The 21,505-nt window shown below is 47.2% G+C and overlaps 1 protein-coding gene across 12 annotated transcripts in view; it reads right to left on the reverse strand.

The window, feature by feature from the left end:
- The window catches only part of susd1 (sushi domain containing 1), a 104,251-nt gene that overhangs the window by 75,572 nt on the left and 7,174 nt on the right, over positions 1-21,505 (reverse strand). For 7 of the 12 annotated variants that reach the window (XM_038804170.1, XM_038804173.1, XM_038804172.1 and 4 more), the window contains exons 4-8: positions 16,112-16,291; positions 12,244-12,423; positions 9,715-9,894; positions 7,326-7,505; positions 4,870-5,049 (exon numbers count right to left, since the gene is read on the reverse strand). In XM_038804170.1, coding sequence (XP_038660098.1) covers positions 4,870-5,049; positions 7,326-7,505; positions 9,715-9,894; positions 12,244-12,423; positions 16,112-16,291 — 900 coding nt within the window. The remainder of the gene's footprint in view (positions 1-4,869; positions 5,050-7,325; positions 7,506-9,714; positions 9,895-12,243; positions 12,424-16,111; positions 16,292-21,505) is intronic. The other 5 variants (XM_038804169.1, XM_038804171.1, XM_038804175.1 and 2 more) reach the window with 5 other exon arrangements.

The raw sequence follows: 21,505 nt of genomic DNA on the forward strand, positions 1-21,505 counted from the left end.
GCGAGGCATCTGGATGGAAATTGTCCCATTGGACAGACGCAGCATGGATTCATAAAGGGCAGGTCATGCCTAACTAATTTAGTGGAATTTTTTGAGGACAGTACCAGTGCAGTAGATAATGGGGAGCCAATGGATGTGGCATATCTGGATTTCCAGAAAGCTTTTGACAAGGTGCCACACAAAAGGTTGCTGCAAAAGATAAAATGCATGGCATTAAGGGTAAAGTAGTAGCATGGATAGAGGATTGGTTAATTAATAGAAAGTAATAGCATGGATAGAGGATTGGTTAATTAATGGAAAGCAAAGAGTGGGGATTAATGGGTGTTTCTCTGGTTGGCAATCAGTAGCTAGTGGTGTCCCTCAGGGATCAGTGCTGGGCCCACAATTGTTCACAATTTACATAGATGATTTGGAGTTGGGGACCAAGTGCAATGTGTCCAAGTTTGCAGACGACACTAAGATGAGCAGTAAAGCAAAAAGTGCAGAGGATTTTCATGGAATTTACAGTGCAGAAGGAGGCCATTTGGCCCATTGAGTCTGCGCCGGCTCCTGGAAAGAGCACCCTACCCAAGGTCCACACCTCCACCCTATCCCCATAACCCAGCAACCCCACCCAACACTAAGGGCAATTTTGGACACTAAGGGCAATTTATCATGGCCAATCCACCTAACCTGCACATCTTTGGACTGTGGGAGGAAACCGGAGCACCCGGAGGAAACCCACGCACACACGGGGAGGATGTGCAGACTCTGCACAGACAGTGACCCAAGCCAGAATCGAACCTGGGAGCCTGGAGCTGTGAAGCAACTGTGTTATCCACAATGCTACCATGCTGAAGAGGGATTTGGATAGGTTAAGTGAATGGGCCAGGGTCTGGCAGATGGAATACAATGTTGACAAATGTGAGGTTATCCATTTTGGTAGGAATAACAGCAAACGGGATTATTATTTAAATTATAAAATATTAAAACATGCTGCTGTGCAGAGAGACCTGGGTGTCCTAGTGCATGAGTCACAAAATGTTGGTTTACAGGTGCAACAGATGATTAAGAAGGCAAATGGAATTTTGTCCTTCATTGCTAGAGGGATGGAGTTTAAGACGAGGGAGATTTTGCTGCAATTGTATAAGGTGTTAGTGAGGCCACACCTGGAGTATTGTGTTCAGTTTTGGTCTCCTTACTTGAGAAAGGACATACTGGCACTGGAGGGTGTGCAGAGGAGACTCACTAGGTTAATTCCAGAGCTGAAGGGGTTGGATTACGAGGAGAGGTTGAGTAGACTGGGACTGTACTCGTTGGAATTTAGAAGGATGCGGGGGCTGGGATCTTATGAGAAATGTATAAAATTATAAATGGAATAGATAGGATAGATGCGGATTTTTTACTGTACTCAGTGTTAGGCGTCTCCCCCTGGCTGGCTTGTCTCACAGCCATTTGCTCCTTTATTTGGCTTGATGTCACCGCCCCCTCCCCCTGGGAGGAAGGCCCAGCTCCAAGATCTGCCAGCCAACCGAAACGCCAGAAGATGCCTTGTGCCAGAAGCGCCACCAGGCACGGTGGCCACTTTTGGGACTACAACAGTCTCCAAAGGAGGCGTTCAATGATGGAGCCTGGACTGAGAGGTGAGTCCTGGCTCTCGATAGGGATAGCCTGGCAGGCCACGATTGGATGCCTGACGCGGGGGGGGGGGGGGGGGGGGGGGGGGGGCAGTGCGTGGGTGAATTCTCATTTTGCGGGGGAGCTGGACACTTGATGACTTGGTGTTGACCTATCCCACTGCGGGCATGATCCCAGCAATGGGGGCCTCAGGACCTTAAGTGATTGGTTACGTTTCAGCAACATTTCCACTGGCTTGGATCAAAGAGCTACCATTTAATGCATGTGCCCCGGGTGAAAGCTCTTGTGTGGTCAGTGATAATACATGGATGCAAAATCTGGGCCATTGGGATGGGCGACGGGGTTTGAATAAGAGCATTGGAAATGAAAGGTCTCAGACAGATATCACACGTGTCATGGATGGTCGTGCAGACAAACAAGCGAGCGCTCGAGAAAACTGGTCTTCAGAGGAGCTTGTTTGAGGCAGTGATATCAAGTAAGCTCTTATATTTGTGGGATGTGATGCAAACAGGAGGGGAGTGTTTGGAAAAGGATAAACGCGAGGCAAAACACCTGGAAACATGTACAAGGAGGACGTGGGTGGATGATGTTAGAGTGTGGACTGGCCTCTCTAATGGAACAGGCAGTGAGGGCAGCGGAGATTAGAAATCAGTGCCGAGATATTGTTCATAGTACGGCCAACCCTTGGGACAAGGATGGATGGAAGACAAGACGGGTGCATCGAAACAGGATATTTTTATTTTTTAAAAAGAGCGTAAGTGGTAAGTAATTAAGCTGCTGAAGTACTAGCTTGTGTAGACAGTAAAAGAGAAAACGTCTCTCTGTCTTTCCCAACAGCCACAATTCACGCTCATTTTATTAGGAACCATTTGATGCCCCATCTCTGTCTGTCAACAGGCTGGCTCAGAGATATTGGGCGGGATTCTCCGCCCCGCCGCACCACATTTCTGCCTCACCAACCGGCGGGATTCTCCATTTCACCGGCCGGTCAATGGGTTTTCCCATTGTGGGGCAGCCCCACGCCATCGGAAAACCCCCCCGGGCTCCGGCAAAACAGAGCATCCCGCCAGCGGAGAATCACGCCCAAGGTACTGTGCAGGTTTTTTAACAGGAAAGTTAAAGGATTTTCACTGAGACCAAGATATCAGAAACATTAGAGAAACGGAGTTCTTTGTGTATATGGCAAGTAAAACGACACTGATATGCATCTCCAATTATAACAGTCAGCCATCGTATTCATCTAAAATGGCACCTTTCTACAGAACCTCCGCAATTCAATCTGTAAGGCGTAGCTCCACCATTGCTAAATTCACATAACGGAAACAGTGGCAGAAACTGCATATTTGCCTAGCCTTAGCTTCTGGATCTAGGCTCTCTCATCTTCAGCCTGCCTGTACTGTACTACTGGACTCATCATCTACTGAGCTCCAACGGCTCTGTCTCCTTTGATATAGTTTCAAACAGAAGTTTTGGTTCCCAATCTCAGTTTCAGTCTTAGTTTCCTTAGAAACCAGGAGGGTCAGTTTCCTTTCTCAGTTTCTATTTCTCAGCTAGGGTCTGTCTTAAAAAATACAAGCTCTTCCTGCCGATTCCATCATAGGATAGGATGATAATAAGATTCAACATTGGATTAATTTTTTTTTTTTTTTTTTTATAAATTTAGATTAGCCAATTATTTTTTCCAATTAAGGGGCAATTTAGCGTGGCCAATCCACCTACTCTGCACATTTTTGGGTTGTGGGGGCGAAACCCACGCAGACACGGGGAGAACGTGCAAACTCCACACGGACAGAGACCCGGAGCAGGGATCGAACCTGAGACGTCAGCGCCGTGAGGCGGTTGTGCTAACCACTAGGCCACCGTGCTGCCCTAACATTGGATTAATGCTTCAGTAAGCAACCTATTCTTGGCATTTGAGCCTTGTCATTTCTGGAATAAAGTCCACTGCTCATATTTCATGAAAATAAACCAAAGCTTCCATTTTTTTTAGCACTGAGTTCCTCATTTGCTACATTATTTACATTGTAATACTTCAAAGCTTGTATTATTTAAGGGGACTTGACAGGGTGGATGCTGAGAGGATATCTTCACTAGTGGGAGAGACTAGAACCAGTGGGTCACTGTTTAAAAATAAGAGGTCTCTTACTTTAGACAGCGATGAGGAGACTATTTCTCGAGGAACTCTCTTCCCCAGAGAGCAGTGGAGGCAGAATCACTGAATATCTTTAAGGCAAAAGGTAGATAGATTCTTAACTAACAAGGGACTCAAAGATTATTGGGGGTACGAAGGGGAGTGGAGTTGAGACTACAATCAGATCAACCATGACCTTATTAAATGGTGGAGCAGGCTTGAGGGGTCAAATAGCCTACTCCTGTTCCTGATTTGTATGTCAGTATGTCTTCCATTCAAATTGTTGGATAGTTCCAACACAATAAGCAATTTTGAATCATCATTGGTAGACTGTTGCCATTTCTTTTGCGGCCACAGAACATGAACTGAAATGGTAAATGTAATTAGTTGGACCAGGAAGAAGGATTTTCCTTCATCTTGTTGTCGGCATAAAGGTTAATAATATTTACCATATGCAAATGTCAATACTGATTTCTCCCTTACTGGTATTAATTGCATGTTCACTTAAGCCCTCTATAAAAGACACAAACCTAGCTTTGACAAAGAGTCATCGGACTCGAAACGTTAACTCTTTTCTCTCCCTACAGATGCGGCCAGACTTGCTGAGATTTTCCAGCATTTTCCCTTCTGTTACACAAACTAAATATGTGTTTATTGGGTTAGGAGCTGCATGCTTGCAAAGCGTGACTCTGCAAATAAATTTTAAACAGTGTGTAAATATTGGCTCCGGTTCCATCCTTCAACTGTCTTTCTGGACTATAACAGTTAATTTGACAGGTTAAACAGGCAGTACATAGGGGGGGGGTTGTTAAGAGTGAAAAGAGGGCGGCACAATGGTTAGCACTGCTGACTCGCGGCGCCAAGGACCCAGGTTCTATCCCAGCCCCGGGTCACTGTCCGTGTGGAGTTTGTATATTCTCCTTAGCTGCGTGGGTCTCAACCCGCCACAACCCAAAGATGTTTAGGGTAGGTATATTGGCCACACTAAATTGCCCCTTGATTGGAAAAAAGTAATTGGGTACTCCAAGTTTTTTTTTAAAAAGAGTGAAAAGAAATGTTGGGTGAATACTGAACATTCTTTATGCAGTCTCTTGGTTTAAGCCAGTTGAATGAACGCTGACCTTTGCATTCCAGATTTGCTCCTTCCCATCGCCCCTGGGCAGAGCAGGTTAATGTGGCATTCCCTCTCGGATGAAAATAGCCAACCTGGCACTGGTATGCGGCCGTACCTCCATATGTTGTGCTCCTTGGTGGATATTGCACTGTGTCCTGTAAGGCTGGAGGGGATCCACACTCAACAGCTGAGGAGAGACAGAGCATGATGGAATTGTGGCGTAGATCCAGCTCCAGGCCGCTTGAGTAAATATACACAATGTTTCACTTATCCTGCCTCGTAACAGGAGTCTGTAAGAAGCAGCTGACCCATTCACATCAGGTTACCAAAGATTTCTTATCGAATTAAAGCGGTATCAGAGTTAGAGCATCTTTTAAACAGCTGTTAACTCCCAGCATGCTGTTTTCTAATGGCACCCAATCGACAGAAAGGCGAATGTTAATAGAAAATAAGGACCCGCAATTTTCAATCTCCAGAGTCTGAAATCCCTTCCACAATTTGAGCTTTGTGAGCAGCACGTTTTTATTTTTCCAGATATGTTTCTCAGCAACAAAATCCTTCTCGAGGCCTTTGCTTACCTACATTCTTCTTGCTCCAGTCGATGTTTATGGCATATTATTCTAAATACAGGTAAGCTAATACTTCAGCAGACTGATACAAATGGGCTATGGCCAGTGCCACTGGATGGGGCATGATACCTATTCCATTGCACTTTTCAATATGACTTTTTTGCTTCATTTATCTACTTAATCACGGCGCCGAGGTCCCAGGTTCGATCCCGGCTCTGGGTCACTGTCCGTGTGGGGTTTGCACATTCTCCCCGTGTCTGCGTGGCTTTCGCCCCCGCAACCCAAAGATGTGCAGGGTAGGTGAATTGGCCACGCTAAATTGCCCCTTAATTGGAAAAAAAGAGAATTGGGTACTCTAAATGTATTTATTTTTTTTAATAATCTACTTAATGCTCAGCATTACCATAGAATCCCTACAGTGCAGAAGGAGGCCTAGGGCTGTTTAGCTCACTGGGCTAAATCGCTGGCTTTGAAAGCAGACCAAGGCAGGCCAGCAGCACGGTTCGATTCCTGTAACAGGCGCCGGAATTTGGCGACTAGGGGCTTTTCACAGTAACTTCATTTGAAGCCTACTCGTGACAATAAGCAATTTTCATTTCATTTCATTTGTCCGTTGAACCTGGACCGAGCCTCTGAAAGTGCACTCAACCTAAGCCCACTCCCCCCCCCCCCCCCCCCCCCCCCCCCCCCCACCCTATGCCCATAACCCAGCGCATTGTTCATGGCCAATACACCTTCCAATGCATGAAAGTTTGAAACTGCATAAGTATGGATTATAGTGGCGCACAGATTGCAATATTTCAATGACAACATGTGGTGGCACATGTCGGGTTAATGTGGGTCTGAGTACAGTATTGCCCATAAATTGCTGTCAGAGAGCACATGGCCCCACCCAGGATCAGTATAGTGTTGGGCAGAGCTGCGTGTACCAGACCCTCCCTAACAGCACTAACCTACACCACATGGACTGCAGCAGCAGATCACCACCACCTCCTCACGGGCAAGAAAAATACTGGTCTAGCCAGGAACTCCCACATTCTGTGAAATCATTTTAAAAAGCAGCTCCTAACGCGCACCTTTTACGTATGTTTGCAAATAGTTCTAAGGGTCAATAAAGAATTATAGTTAACCTATGTATGCATATAGAGACGTCTTCTGACATACTAAACTGCAGGTTTACCCACAGCTCTCAATATTTCAATAAAGTTTGAAACAGCATACGTGTGAATTAATACTGACGCATAGGTTGCAATATTTAATTTACCCCATGTGAGTGTCATTTCCCAAGACTGCAGCTTCTCATTACGATTTTAGATTTAGCAAAGTTATTACTCAATTTCTCGAAAGTTAATGTGGTCCCTCGAGCAACCTCTACCATCCAGACGGTCCAGGGCAACGGGCCCATGGGAACCAAGATCCACAGGTTCCCCTCCTAGTCAGGCATCATCCTGACTTGGAACTATTGCTGTTTCTCCACTGTCACTGGGTCAAAATCCCGGAACTCCCTCCCTAACAGCACTGTGGGTGTACCTACACCACACGGACTACAGCGGGTTCAAGAAGGCAGCTCACCACCACCTACTCAAGCGGAATTAGAGATGGGGACGAAATGCTCGCCGAGCCAGTGATGCACACATCCAATCAATGAACAAGATCAATATTTGCCAGGACGTTGTATAGGTTAGTTGGTGGCGTGTAGCCTTAAACTGGAACTACCAGAGATTGTTCTGACACATGTAGTAAGTGTGAAAGAGAATACATTTAGATATCAATTCCCTTCAAAACAAGTGGCGTCAGATACAAAGAAACATTAAGTTTGACTCAAGTGGAAGAAATTCTGGAGTTACTGCTTGGACTGCTTCGTTTCACTCGCTAATATTTCTGGAGCACTCACCTTCACATTCCAGGTTTGCTCCTTCCCACTGGCCCTGGGCAGAGCAGATCGATGTGTCGTTTCCTCTCACACCCTCATAGCCAACCTGGCAGTGGTACACAACCGCGCTCCCATAGGTTGTGTTAACCGGTGGATGTGACACCGTATTCAGTAAAGCTGGTGGTGATCCACAGTCAATGGCTGAGGAGACGCAACGAGACATCAGTTAAGACCATTCAGCTGCATTAAAACAAAAGGCTATTGTTGTGGTTCACATCTGGGATCTTCCTGACCTGTGGAACCTTAGATCATAGAATTTACAGTGCAGAAGGAGGCTATTCGGCCCATCGAGTCTGCACTGGCTCTTTGAAAGAGCACCCTACCCAAGCCCACACCTTCACCCTATCCCCATAACCCAGTAACCCCACCCAATACTTGAGGGCAATTTTGGACACTAAGGACAATTTAACATGACTAATCCACCTAACCTGCACATCTTCGGACTGCGGGAGGAAACCGGAGCACCCGTAGGAAACCCACGCAGACGCGGGAAGAACGTGCAGACTCCGTACAGACAGTGACCCAGCCGGGAATCGAACCTGGGACCCTGGAGCTGTGAAGCAATTATGCTAACCACCATGCTACCGTGCTGCCTGCTACCGTGCTGCCCACCTTTTGCCACGTCACATGGTGTATTTACCCACCGACCCATTGTGCCTATTGCGATTAGCTTTTCCATTTTCTGATAATAGTCTTTACGTTCTCCAAATGATGTCAGTTCAGTTTGTGCTTTCATAATAATAATCTTTCATTGTCACAAGTATGAAGTCACTGTGAAAAGCCCCTAGTCGCCACATTCTGGTGCCTGTTCGGGTAAGCTGGAACGGGAATTGAACCCGCGCTGCTGGCCTTGTTCTGCATCATAAACCAGCTAGTAGATGATGACTCTCATACTCCACACATTTATTTCCTTTCTGTTTATGTGTCTCCAAAAGACAATCTGGAGAGTGCAGAATGCAATCGATGTACGGTTTAATGTTTCTTCTTGTAGATAGCTTCTCTGACAATATAGAACTCCACTATCTATGTAATCAAACCTGCAATGGGACCCATAATATCAGAAGAGGGAGTTCTACCAACCGAGCCATGTTGACATTAAACATCCCTCATAAATCAGGCAAAGAATAATATAACACAAAAGCAGGCCCTTTGGTCCATTGTGCATATGCTAGCTCTTTGAAAAGCAGCCTATGAGTTTCATTCCTCCGCTGTTTCCTCAATAATCTTGCTAATTTCCCCCTTCCAAATATTTATCCAATTCATTTCTGCAAGTTATAATTGCATCTATTTCCCCTCTGCTTTCAGACAGTGCGTTCCAGCCCATAACGTACTGCGTGAAATGGTTATCGACGTGTTGCCTCTGGTTTTTTTGGAACCGGTGTCCTCTGGTTATCGACCTTTCTGCCTCTGAAAAGGGTTTATTCCATCACAACCCTCGGTGATATTGAACCAATATCGCCCTTAACCTTCTGACCTTTCTAGTAGCTGTAGTCTCTTCCAAGCAGCTGAAGCCTTTCCTCTCTGATACAATTCTAATGAATGTCTTCTGCCCTCTGGTGGCGGCTGCTCGTCAGAGGATCAGTGCGGGTGTGGCACCGATTTTTCCTACGTAAAAAGCCACAGAACCTCTGGACATAGCTCCAAAACTGGAGAATCTGGGCCCCCTGTGGGTCTTTTTAACGAGTCCCCTCGACCTGTCCTAGCTCCTTCAAAGGTTTGCAAAATACATCCCTTTCTGTTCCTGCACCCCCTTTAACACCGTACCATTCAACTTATATTGCTCTCTTCCTTCATTGCAGCACAAAGAATAATTAATGTTGGAGTTATCTGGAAGTTTGACCTGATTGGAAGAAACATTAGGTGAGAACTTGGAAGATTGCTGTAAAGAGAGACACGTTGACGAAGATTTTCATCAGGGCAAACACAAGAATGCCAAATTTCAAAGGGAGAAACAAATTCTAAAAACGAAACAGGATCTTATATAAGGAATACATTCAACTCCCCCCCCCACCCCCCACTGCCACCCACCCCAGCCACATACAGCTTTCTTGAATTGCTTGGAAGTTTCCTGATTCTACAGCTCCATCTTGCTCCTCCCTGGCAACAACTCAACAAATCAGAGTTGACTTGCTCACCGATCAGTGGCCATTTTTTCCTGTGCCATAAACTATTGCGGTTCTTTGAAATTTGGTGTTCTTGTGTTTGTCCTGATGAGTGCAGGATGAAAAAGTTCAGCTACCCGTCTCTTTTCAGCAATACTCGCATTAGATGAGAAAAAAGCCACAAATATCATCATGGGTGGAACGTTATTCGCCTATTATTTTACTTAGAAACAGTCTGGACTACACACCCGTACATTCCAGGTTTGCTCCTTCCCACTGGCCCTGGGCAGAGCAGATCGATGTGTCGTTTCCTCGCACACGCACATAGCCAACCTGGCAGTGGTACACAACAGCACTCCCATAGGTTCTGTTAACCGGTGGATATGGCACCGTGTCCAGTAAAGCTGGTGGTGATCTACAGTCGACAACTGAGGAGACACAAATTGTGGATAAAATTCAAATTAAATTAAAAGCCATGTTTCTTGCATTAAAGTTTATAACAAGCCCAATACATTGTAAACTACCTTGGGGTAGAGAAATACTACAGAGTAAATGTTCATCTTCAACGCATGACTGACACACTAGTGCAATGTTCTTCAAAGTCAGGGGCGCGACCCGCAGGTGGGTCGCGGGCGGGTGTCGGGAGGGTCGGCCGGCGTGGGTCGTGCAGGTCGGCCGGCGTGGGTCATGAAGGTCGGAGGTCGTGGGTCACGAAGGTCAGCCAGGTTGGGTCCCGAAGGTTGGCCGGTTGGTAAAAATGGGTCCCCGGAAAAAAAGTTTGAAGAACACTGCACTACATTACTGGGAGCGTGCCAGCGAACCGCCCTTCTGCCCTCACAGATGAGCAGGAAAGATCCCATGGTAATTTGTGAAGGACACAGGAGTTCGCCTTGGTGCCCCAGCTAACATTTATAGTTAACGTAACACCATTAAAGACAGGTTATCTGGTCATTATCATACTGCCATCGGTGGGATCTTCCTGTGTGCCAAGTTCCCGCCATGGTTCCTACATTGCAACACTTTGGAAAAGAGCTTCATTGGCTGTGGCGTTTTGGGACATTTGTAAGTTTGTGCAAGGTGCTAGAGAAATGCAAGTCTGTCTTTCTCTTCTATAACAGATAGTCGGAGCACCAACGTACTGACAATGATCAGTTTCAACCCTCGGAATGTTGAAAACATTTTGCGATGCACAGCAGCACTGAATTCCTTGTCCCGCAACCTGTGTTCAAACCCCTTTGCACACGGGGGGACCTCCTGTAAATGTTGATACATTCCTGGTCACCCTGCACTAACTCCTGGGTGAACCTCCCCCAGGGACAAATATTGTTGTCATTACAGAAGACATTTCTATGAGTAAACGGCATCAGATATAATGTATGCTTCAAAATCAGCCATTACAGAAGAAACATAGGGGCTATTGCAATAGTTCAGGAACAAAGGTGGTTTTTAAGATGGAACAAAAGATTTTCATTAAAACAAAGCCTTTCACACCATGTGGTTGACTCTTAACTACCCCATGGCCATGAAAGTCACTCAGTTCAAGCGTAATTATAAACGGACAACAAATGTTGTCCTTGTCAGTGATAGCCACATCCCATAAAATAATTTTTAAAATCATCGACACTACTGGTGTATCGCAAATACCCCTCCCACCAATCACCAGATAGTACCTGGTGTATCGCAAATACCCCCCCACCAATCACCAGATAGTACCTGGTGTATCGCAAATACCCTTCCCACCAATCACCAGATAGTGCCTGGTGTATCGCAAATACCCTTCCCACCAATCACCAGATAGTACCTGGTGTATCGCAAATACCCCCCCACCAATCACCAGATAGTACCTGGTGTATCGCAAATACCCTTCCCACCAATCACCAGATAGTACCTGGTGTATCGCAAATACCCCCCCACCAATCACCAGATAGTACCTGGTGTATCGCAAATACCCCCCACCAATCACCAGAGGTTGCCTGATGTATCGCAAATACCTCTTCCACCAATCACCAGATAGTGCCTGGTGTATCGCAAATACCCCCCCACCAATCACCAGATAGTGCCTGGTGTATCGCAAATACCCCCCCACCAATCACCAGAGGTTGCCTGATGTATCGCAAATACCTCTTCCACCAATCACCACATAGTTCCTGGTAGATCGCAAATACCCCTCCCACCAATCACCACATAGTACCTGGTGTATTGCAAATACCCCTCCCACCAATCACCAGAGGTTGCCTGATGTATCGCAAATACCCCTTCCACCAATCACCAGATAGTACCTGGTGTATTGCAAATACCCCTTCCACCAATCACCAGAAAGTGCCTGATGTATTGCAAATACCCCTCCCACCAATCACCAGAGGTTGCCTGATGTATCGCAAATACCCCCCCCCCCCCCCACCAATCACCAGAGGTTGCCTGATGTATCGCAAATACCCCTCCCACCAATCACCAGATAGTACCTGGTGTATCGCAAATACCCCTCCCACCAATCACCAGAGGGCGCCTGCCCAGCTTCCCACATAAACGCATACTGGTTGTTCAAGGCCATCAATTTGCAGCTGCAGTAATGGCCGCCACTCCTGGTGACACTGCCTCAGCTGCTAAGCAGACGTCCCTCTGATTGGGCCAGCAGCTCCTGGACTGGGGCCGGCATCCTCCTGTTAATTATCTGCTACCGCAAGGATCCTGTCAACGCACCAGGATTGACCCACAGCAGAAAATTCAGCTTCTTGTCTCAGTTTAACTGGGGTTCGAAAGCGTTCTGGAGCACTCACCGTCACATTCCAGGTTTGCTCCTTCCCACTGGCCCAGGGCCGAACAGATCGATGTGTTGTTTCCTCTCACACGCACATAGCCAACCTGGCAGTAATATACAACCGTACTCCCATAGGTCGTATTAACTGCTCGATATGACACTGTGTTCAGTAACACTGGTGGTGATTTACAGTCAACAGCTGAAACGACACATAAAAAGATATTAGTTAAGATAATTTAACAGTAGGACGAGATAAAGCTAATGTTGACGATCCTCTCGGGATCTTCCTGTTCTGCACGAGTTGCTGCCAGCTGCAAGTTGCATTTTCTAACTGAGAACTAAAACAATTGTTACGATCCCAGTTGAAGTTATAACTGAACAGCTTGATCCCAGAATGGAACCCTAGTTTGCAACTTTTACTTTTTTTAATAAAATGTGAACAACGGAATCACTGGGAACACAAATTAGTCTTAACAACAAGACAAAAAGCATTTATTAAACATGAAACATTGGATTATAATACAACATGCCTTTATTTTTCCTTTCGCTTTACAATTACACAGACATTTTAGGATTGACATGGATTACAAAAACATTTAAATCTACAATGGCCCCTTTAACAGAAAGCCTTTAAGCACACAGATTGGCTGTGGTCAAATACACTCTGAATCCCGGGGCAGCACGGTGGCCCAGTGGGTTAGCCCTGTAGCCTCACGGCGCCGAGGTCCCAGGTTTGATCCCAGCTCTGGGTCACTGTCCGTGTGGAGTTTGCACATTCTCCCCGTGTCTGCGTGGGTTTTGCCCCCACAGCCCAAAGATGTGCAGGGTAGGTGGATTGGCCACGTTAAATTGTCCCTTAATTGGAAAAAATTAAGTGGGCACTCTAAATTTATATTTTAAAAAATACTCTCTGAATCCCAGGTGAATGTTTGTGAATGTCTTGTATCCTGGACTTGGCCGCACATCATGTGATCATGGGAGGCGACACAAGGGGCGAAATTCTCCGACCCCCCCCCGCAGGGTCGGAGAATCGCCCGGGACCGGCGAAAATCCCGCCCCCGCCGTGGCTGGAATTCTCCTCCACGCGGGAATTGGCGGGGGCGGGAATCGCGGCGTGCCGATCGGCGAGCCCCCTGCCAAGAGGCCTCTCCCACCGCCGTGGTTTCAACCACCTTTGGTGGCGGCGGGATTGGCAGTGCAAGCGGGCCCCAGGGTCCTGAGGGGGGCACGGGGCGATCGGACCCCAGGGGTGCCCCCACGGTGGCCAGGCCCGCGATCGGGGCCCACCGATCGGCGGGCGGGCCAGTGCCCTGAGGGCACTCTTTTTCTTCCGCCGCCGTCACGGCCTCCATCATGGCGGAGGCGGAAGAGAACCCCTCTACCGCGCATGCGCCGGTGGTGACGTCAGCGGTAGCCGGTGCATGCGCAAACCGGTGAAGGCCTTTCGGCCAGCCCCAACGCCGGCCGGCGGGCGTCAAAGGCCGTTGGTGCCGGTTTTGCCGCCAGTCGGTGTGGCGCCAACCACTCCGGCGCGGGCCTAGCCCCCAAAGGTGCGGAATTCTCCACAGGGGGGAGTGAGGATGGGGACATGGGTGGTTTTTAGACGGACTGGAATTTCTGCAGCTGGATGAGGGGAGGAGGCAGGTAGAGGAGCCTTTAGGGCTGAGGAAGGTGGTGGAGAGTATAAGAGGGATGAAGTTGGGGAAGGCCCCAAGGCCGTACGGTTACTCGACGGAATTTTACAAGGCGTTTACAGCGGTGCTGGCACTGCATTTACTGGGGGAATTTAGTGAGGCTGAGGAGAAGGGGGTGGTGCCAGACGCAATGACACAGGCGACGATTATGCTAATATCAAAGAAAGGGAAAGACCCTTTGGAATGTAGGTCGTACAGGATATTGTGAGTTGGGGAGTGTGTTCCCCGGATTATTTATGCTTTGTAACTTTTTGAATAAGTATGGAATAACATACCTGTTTTTAAAAAAATGTTTGTGTCTCCTCAAAATCCCCCCAGATGATATTCACATGAGAGTTTCCAAACTCCACTCCCAAAAACCTGTTTCAAAACCTTCTTTCATAATTATACTTTCCCTTGGTGGTTTGCATTCCGAAATCCAGATCAGGTTTTTGAAATTACACTTTTGAACAAAGCTACCACTCCACCTTTAACAGGAAATCCAGTCCAGGATTTTACATCAACCCCATTAAGGTTTATTTGTCTTGACTGCTGTGCAAGCTGCTCACAATTGCTTTAACTCTCGATTCCCAGACTGTATTAAAATGACAGCAAATGTTTCAGTTAGCTCTGAAGTCTGCTGTTCTACTTTAACATTTGTAACTGCAATTGTCTCTTTAACTCAGAACACTTTGTTTGCTCTTCCTTGAATTCTTCTGAACCATACCTTGGTGTCTGTTCACTTAACTCCAGATCTCTTGGACACTTCTCTTTCTTTCTCTAGTTTCTTTAAGAAATTGCTCTTCAGATCTCTGCACTTATTTTCTTAACCATTACTCCATGGTATGGCTTTTCCTCTAGTAAAACTAATAGAGATGTTCCCTCTCTAACCTTCTAAACTACCCACTTCTAGCAGAGCTGAGGGAGCTGCCTTCTCTCTCACTACGTATATCCAACTGCAATCCAATTAGTTAAACTAAAACTTAAAAGCTTCTCTACCTCACAAGGCCCCAGTTGCTAAGTAGCCACCGCTGGTTTATTTAATTCTACACACCATAGCCCTCTCTCAGCACAATGGAAACACAGTTGGAACTTAATCAACCCCAACACATACAAACACCTTTGTCAAGCTTAAACCAACTATTGGTTTTATCTTTCCGGGCACCAGAACATTAAATTAAACCCACTCAAAACGATACTTTATTTCTAATGTTTACCGATTCAGGTATAAATCCCTTAAAACTGTCTTTGTTTTCCTGACACAACTTATATTTATATAGAGCCTTTGATGTATTAAAACATTCCACGGTGCTTCAGAGGAGCATTTTAAAACAAAATGTAGAAGCGGCACGGTGGCATAGTGGTTAGCATTGCTGCCTCACGGCTACGAGGACCCGGGTTCGATCCTGGCCCCAGGTCACTGTCCGTGTGGAATTTGCACATTCTCCCTGTGTCTTCGTAGGTTTCATCTCCACAACCCAAAGATGTGCAGGTGGATTGGCCACGCTAAATTGCCCCTTAATTGAAAAAAAGGAATTGGGTGCTGTAAAAAAAAAATTTTTTTTTTAAGTAAAACAAAATGTGTCAGATTTCCATAAGGAAATATGAGGTGAGATGACCAAAGGCTTAGCCTCAAGGAACTGAAAGTGGTGCACAGAGCGCACCTGACCAGATCCCGAATGAGCAGGTTCTTCCCGGAGATGGAGGATAAATGTGAACGGTGCCAGGGAGGCTCGGCCAACCTCGCCCACATGTTCTGGGCTTGCCCCAGACTTGTCGGGTCCTGGACGGCCTTCTTTGGAGAAGATCCAAGGGTCAGAGGATGGCGGCCACTCACCAACGTCACAGAGGCCAGAGAGCTAAGAACAAGAACACCGGAAAAGGAATTCCCCACCCCCACCCCAGGGGGGGGAGGGGGGGGCGGTAGGCCCAACAACAAAAGGGGGTGGAGGGCACCGCCCACGTGTACATAATGAATATCTAGCTATTGTACAGGTAGGGCCCAGGAACAGACCCTGAAACAACGAGGGAAGGGGACGTGGGGGAGGCCGACACAAAGGAAATAGATATATACATTGTAATTGGCACAGTTACCCTTACTGCTTGTATAATGAACAACGAGTAAAAGCTTCAATAAAAACATTTCAAAAAAGAATGTAGTTTATATTTAGTCATAGTGGAACCGGAGTTTGGAAACATTCCCGGAGCACCGACCTTCACATTCCAGGTTTGCTCCTTCCCACTGGCCCTGGGCAGAGCAGATCGATGTGCCGTTTCCTCTCACACGCACGTAGCCAACCTGGCAGTGGTACACAACAGCTCTCCCATAGGTTGTGTTAACTGGTGGATGTGACGCCATGTTCAGTAACGCTGGTGGTGATCCACAGTCAACAACTGAGGAGACACAGCCACGTTAGTTCAGAATTTGGTGTATTGCACATAGTGTGTAAACAGACTATTATCTCCGTTAAATATTTGCCACGTTGAGGTTGTACAGCACTAGCGTGAGGTTATGTTTAGGGGTGTGAATTCAAAGCAGCCTGTGTTCCAGTCGGAAATGAGCAGAGAATCACCTGAAATTGGGCCTCGGGCTTGATCGTCGTGTTGCAGTCGGCCATTGCGTAGCAGCTCAGGAGTTCCACAGGGACTAAGTTGGGGTCCTCGGGCCTTCTGGCTGGTGCTGGAGGAGGGGAGGGTTGCAGAGAGGAGGTGTGGCTGGGAGTGAAGGAGAGAGGGAGGTGGGATTGAGTTTGTTTTAAGGGGAGGACAATTGGAAGGGAAGTGGAGAGCTGGTTGGGAGCCATGAAAACTCATTGCCCGCCATATCTTTTCTAAATGTACTTTATTCCTAACTGTGATGATAGGTGGACTACCATCTGTATATAATACGAGTAGATCATCATCTGTCTGTGTATTATAAGTTATATGTTTTACTGTTGTAGTTCTAGCATCCAACCAACAGGTGGTATGAGTATGCAGGTATGTGACCCGGACACACCATGTGTTCAAGAAGAAGGTATTAGTGAGGAGTTGATAGCAGTCGCATATCAGAGTAGCTCTGTAGTATCTTAGTGTAAGTTAGTGTGAGGCCATTATTTCCAACTGTATTAATCTTAGGCATTATAGTAATCCTTTAGAGTAGTTTTAGTAATAAATAGCAAAACAAAGTCTCATGTTCTTTGTTGACATTACCGCATCAAGATTCAATATAGGCATAATCAAAGAACATCACACAAACACATTCAAAAGTACAAAACTATAAATCAGAAACATTGCCAACACCCCCACGATTATACAGTTTGTGCAATTTTCCCCCCTTTCACCCCTCCCCCATCGCCACCCTCCTCCCCCCGACAAACAATTCCTCAAACATCACCATGCACAGTCTCCAAATTACCCGCCATATTGGATGCTTAGATGCCTAATATGAGACTTTAAAGATATCGCCATATCAATGAATTTTTGGCTAATTGCTCAAATTGATTCACGCAACACAATCCTGGGTGTTCACTGTCAGAGGAACTGTTGATTCGTTCCACTGCTAATGTACTGAGAAAACAAGAATACTGACATGCAGCAACACATCCATGAGATGCCATATTCTTCCATAGCTTAAACTCACACACACCGTCCTGCCTGAAGCTCCTCGCTGTGGCTCAATACCTCACACCCTGAGCAGCTCAACCCCTGAGACCTCTTAACTGTCCATTTACAACATTGCAAAGGTGAATCAAATAATGGGCTATAAATCGCTTCGGTCCATCCTGAGGTTATGACAGGAGCTATATCAATGTAGCTTAATTGGGCGGCACAGTGGCACAGTGTTAGCCCTGCTGCCTCACGGCGCCGAGGTCCCAAGGTTCGATCCCGGCTCTGGGTCACTGTCCGTGCGGAGTTTGCACATTCTCCCCGTGTTTGCGTGGGTTTCACCCCCACAACCCAAAGATGTGCAGGCTAGGTGGATTGGCCACGCTAAATTGCCCCTTAATTGGAAACAAAAATTAAAAGAAAAATAAGTCAATGTAGCTCAATTTTATTCTCTCCTGAAGCTTGGTCAGACCCGTTTGCTGCCTCGGTCATGTGTTTGATCTCAAGGTGAGGTTCTAATCCACACCAACACCAAGATCACCTACCTCCACCTCCGCAATATGGTCTGATTCCCCCAGGCTCAGCTCATCTGCTTCCGATGAAGCCTCATCTATGACTGTTACCTTTTGGACTTGACTATTCCAATGCTCTCCTGTCTGGTCTCCTGTCTTCCCCCCGACAGACTTGGAATTTATCCATAACGTTCTCCACCTTGTGAACTCTCTCCCATCCAACACAAGGCACTTTAAAACCTGCTTCGTTGACGGAGCTTTCAGAATCTACCCTGACACTGTTGCCGCGATTCAGCGGCCCCATTGTCACCGGTGCAGATCCGGGTGCAACGGGGGAATCAGCAATCCCCAAATCGGGCGCCGGGTTGATCGGGGGTCACCCGACTCGCTCTGCCCGGTGCAATCTGGATCTTGCCCTCACTGGGGAGATACAGACTGAATATTGAATTGAGCCTCATTGCTTATTTAAATACCCGGGCGTCGAGTCAATCTGGGCGCCCCGGAGACCTCGCCTGGGCTCTGTCTCGTGCTGGTCCACACTAACGTGCACCAAGTGTAATGGCACCTGGGCGGGTCTCCCAGGCCATTGGAAACGCCAAATTGGCCAGAGACGGGACAGGGTGGCACCCTGGCACCCCCCCCCCCCTTGGCAGCTGGACTCCTTGACATTGCAAACCTGCCACCCTGGTACTGCCAGGGTGCCCAGGTGGCACGATCAGCGTGTCCAGGTGCCAGGTTGGCACTGCCAGGGTTCAGGCCAGGGTGGGCCTTGCCATGGCCTGGGCCTCCCCAAAGTTAGGGGGGGGGGGGGGTGAGCGGGTCAATAAAGTGGAGGGGGGGGTGAAGTAGGGGCTTCTGGACAGAATGGTGCCCTGACCAGCGAGGAGGCTTTCCTGCTGAAGCTGAAGCTGGCAACAGGAAATCCCAGCGAGGTGGGGAGACATCTCGCCCAGGCCAAAGAAAGGGCAACGTGGTGTTGGATAGCGGGATATTCCAATGCACTGCAGCCACCAGGAAACACCCTGCTAAATGTGCCCGACAGTGGACGTTAACTTCAGTCCATTGAATCACCGCCTGTATCTCCTTCTGTGGCTGAATGCCAACAGGTTTTACTGCGGGGTAACACCTTGGGATGTTTTGCTATGTCAAAGGTGGATAAATATGTTGTTATTGACATTGATCTTTCTATCTCATCCTGGGTACTAACGGTGGTCCTATCATCAGCACCTGGGTTCCTGTGGCAGCGTGGCACTTTAGGGGCAAGTTCTCAGAGGCTCATGTCACCCATTCGGCCCATCGGGTCGGAGGGCCCAGATCCTGGGCAGAGCTCAGGTTTTCTTTGTCAGTCTGGAGTCTGGAGTGGCAGAGTACAGTCGTCTTTATCTCACTCTCTGCAAATAGTTACTTACCTTCAGAAACTGTTTATTTGTTGATCTACTTCGTGGTTGCCAGTCTTATGGGATACTGCAGTTCAATTTGGAGTGATGTGGGGAGCAAAATAAATCAGACAGTGTTGTCCATTCATAATCATTATTTTTTGTTAAATTATTCATCATGGGATGTGGGCGTCGCTGGCAAGGCCAGATTTGTTGACTTGTTGTCCATCCCTAATTGCCCTTGAACTGAATGGTTTGCTCAGCCATGTCAGAGGGTAGTTAAGAGTCAACCACATTGCTGTGGGTCTGGGGTCATATATAGGCCAGACTGTGAGGTGAGGGTCAAGAAACAGAACACACTGGCCAATCTCAGCAGGTCTGGCATCATCTATGAGAGAGAGAAGGAAGCTAACGTTTCGAGTCTGGATGACTCTTTGTCAAAGATGGGGAGAACTGGAAATGGGGTCAGATTTATACTGCAGCGGGGGGGGGGGGGGGGCGGGGGGGGGGGGAGCATGGAGGGGTGGGGGCTCGTTGGGGGCCAGCGATAGATGGAGATAGTCAAAAGTGTCGAGGACAGAAGATAAAAGGAATGCAAATGGAGGTGACTAAGGTTAAGAAGGGAGCTGATAGTGGCACAGAAAGAGATTAGGATGTGTGGGTGGCAGAACAATGGTGGGCAGTGTACACTGCCCCCTCAGCTACAAAGTGAACATGTGTTGATGTCAAGTGACGGATTAAAAAAGATCTTTAACATTATAAAGGTTCACCAACTCTCTGTACAATAAAGTAAATTAGCGCGGGCAAGAGAAACATAATGTCAGCTATACAACTGTTTAGAAATATGAGAAATGCCAATAAAAAGATTTTTTTTTTTAAAATAAAGGTTCACCAAGGTGGTCATAGAGACGTAATTTTCCACTTGAGAAGGTTCAAACATAAGAGTGTCACTAATAATTCCAATCAGGACTCTTCCCAATGGAGTGGGGTGAATGTGGAACTCGCTCTCACAGGGAGTGACAAGCAGAGATGCCTGTAAGAGGAAGATGGATAACATGTGAAGGTGAAAGGAGTAAAAGGAGTAAAAGGAGAAGCTAATCGTCAGATAAAGAGGAGTGAGAGAAGGTTTGTGTGCAGCATGAAGCAGTTGGGTCAAATAGCCTGGTTTCAGCAAACTCAAATCAGCCACATTTCAATACATCCTCATGTAACTATCATTCATGCATGTGGCTACACAGCGAGGGTGATAGGCTGAACAAACATGGTGGGATTAAATCCAAGTTCAGCTCTTCACCCGACATTTATTTCACTCATTGTCTCTCTTTATGCTCTCTGCTGTTTTTATATTGTTGATCTCCGCATCCCCCTCCACAATCCATCGCGGACACTCCGCCCTCTCAAGTTTCCCGTCTCTTTGATGAATATTCCTTCCCATTGCCTGGACAGCACTTATTGTGGCTTCTCAATTGTCTTCCTCATTCATAGATCATAGAATTTACAGTGCAGAAGGAGGCCATTCGGCCCATCGAGTCTGCACCGGCTTGGAAAGAGCACCCGACCCAAGCTCACACCTCCACCCTATCCCCATAACCCAGTAACCCCACCCAACACTAAGGGCAATTTTGGACACTAAGGGGCAATTTATCATGGCCAATCCACCTAACCTGCACATCTTTGGACTGTGGGAGGAAACCGGAACACCCGGAGGAAACCCACACACACACGGGGAGGATGTGCAGACTCCGCACAGACAGTGACCCAAGCCGGAATCGAACCTGGGACCCTGGAGCTGTGAAGCCATTGTGCTATCCACAATGCTACCGTGCTGCCATTCAGTGCTGGTCCTCATCCAAAGGTGTGGAGTCAGCTTCTCGTGTAAACTAATGACCGCCCTCCATTCCATCTTTACTCTCAAGTTCTTAATAATTTGCCGCCGCTATTTTACCCTTCTAACAGTAATGCCCCCCCCCCCCCCCCCCCCTTATTATTACATTGCGATATTTATTCATTTCCTGCACCAGCTATCTCTCACTATCTTCTGGCAAGTTACTTGGCCGTTATACACAGTGGGTTCATACTGGCGAGGGATTGGCTTGGGACTGCATAAACTCAATTTACACAGGACCCCTTCA

The sequence above is a fragment of the Scyliorhinus canicula genome, chromosome 8 (assembly GCF_902713615.1).
Source record: "Scyliorhinus canicula chromosome 8, sScyCan1.1, whole genome shotgun sequence".
Classification (NCBI taxonomy): domain Eukaryota; kingdom Metazoa; phylum Chordata; class Chondrichthyes; order Carcharhiniformes; family Scyliorhinidae; genus Scyliorhinus; species Scyliorhinus canicula.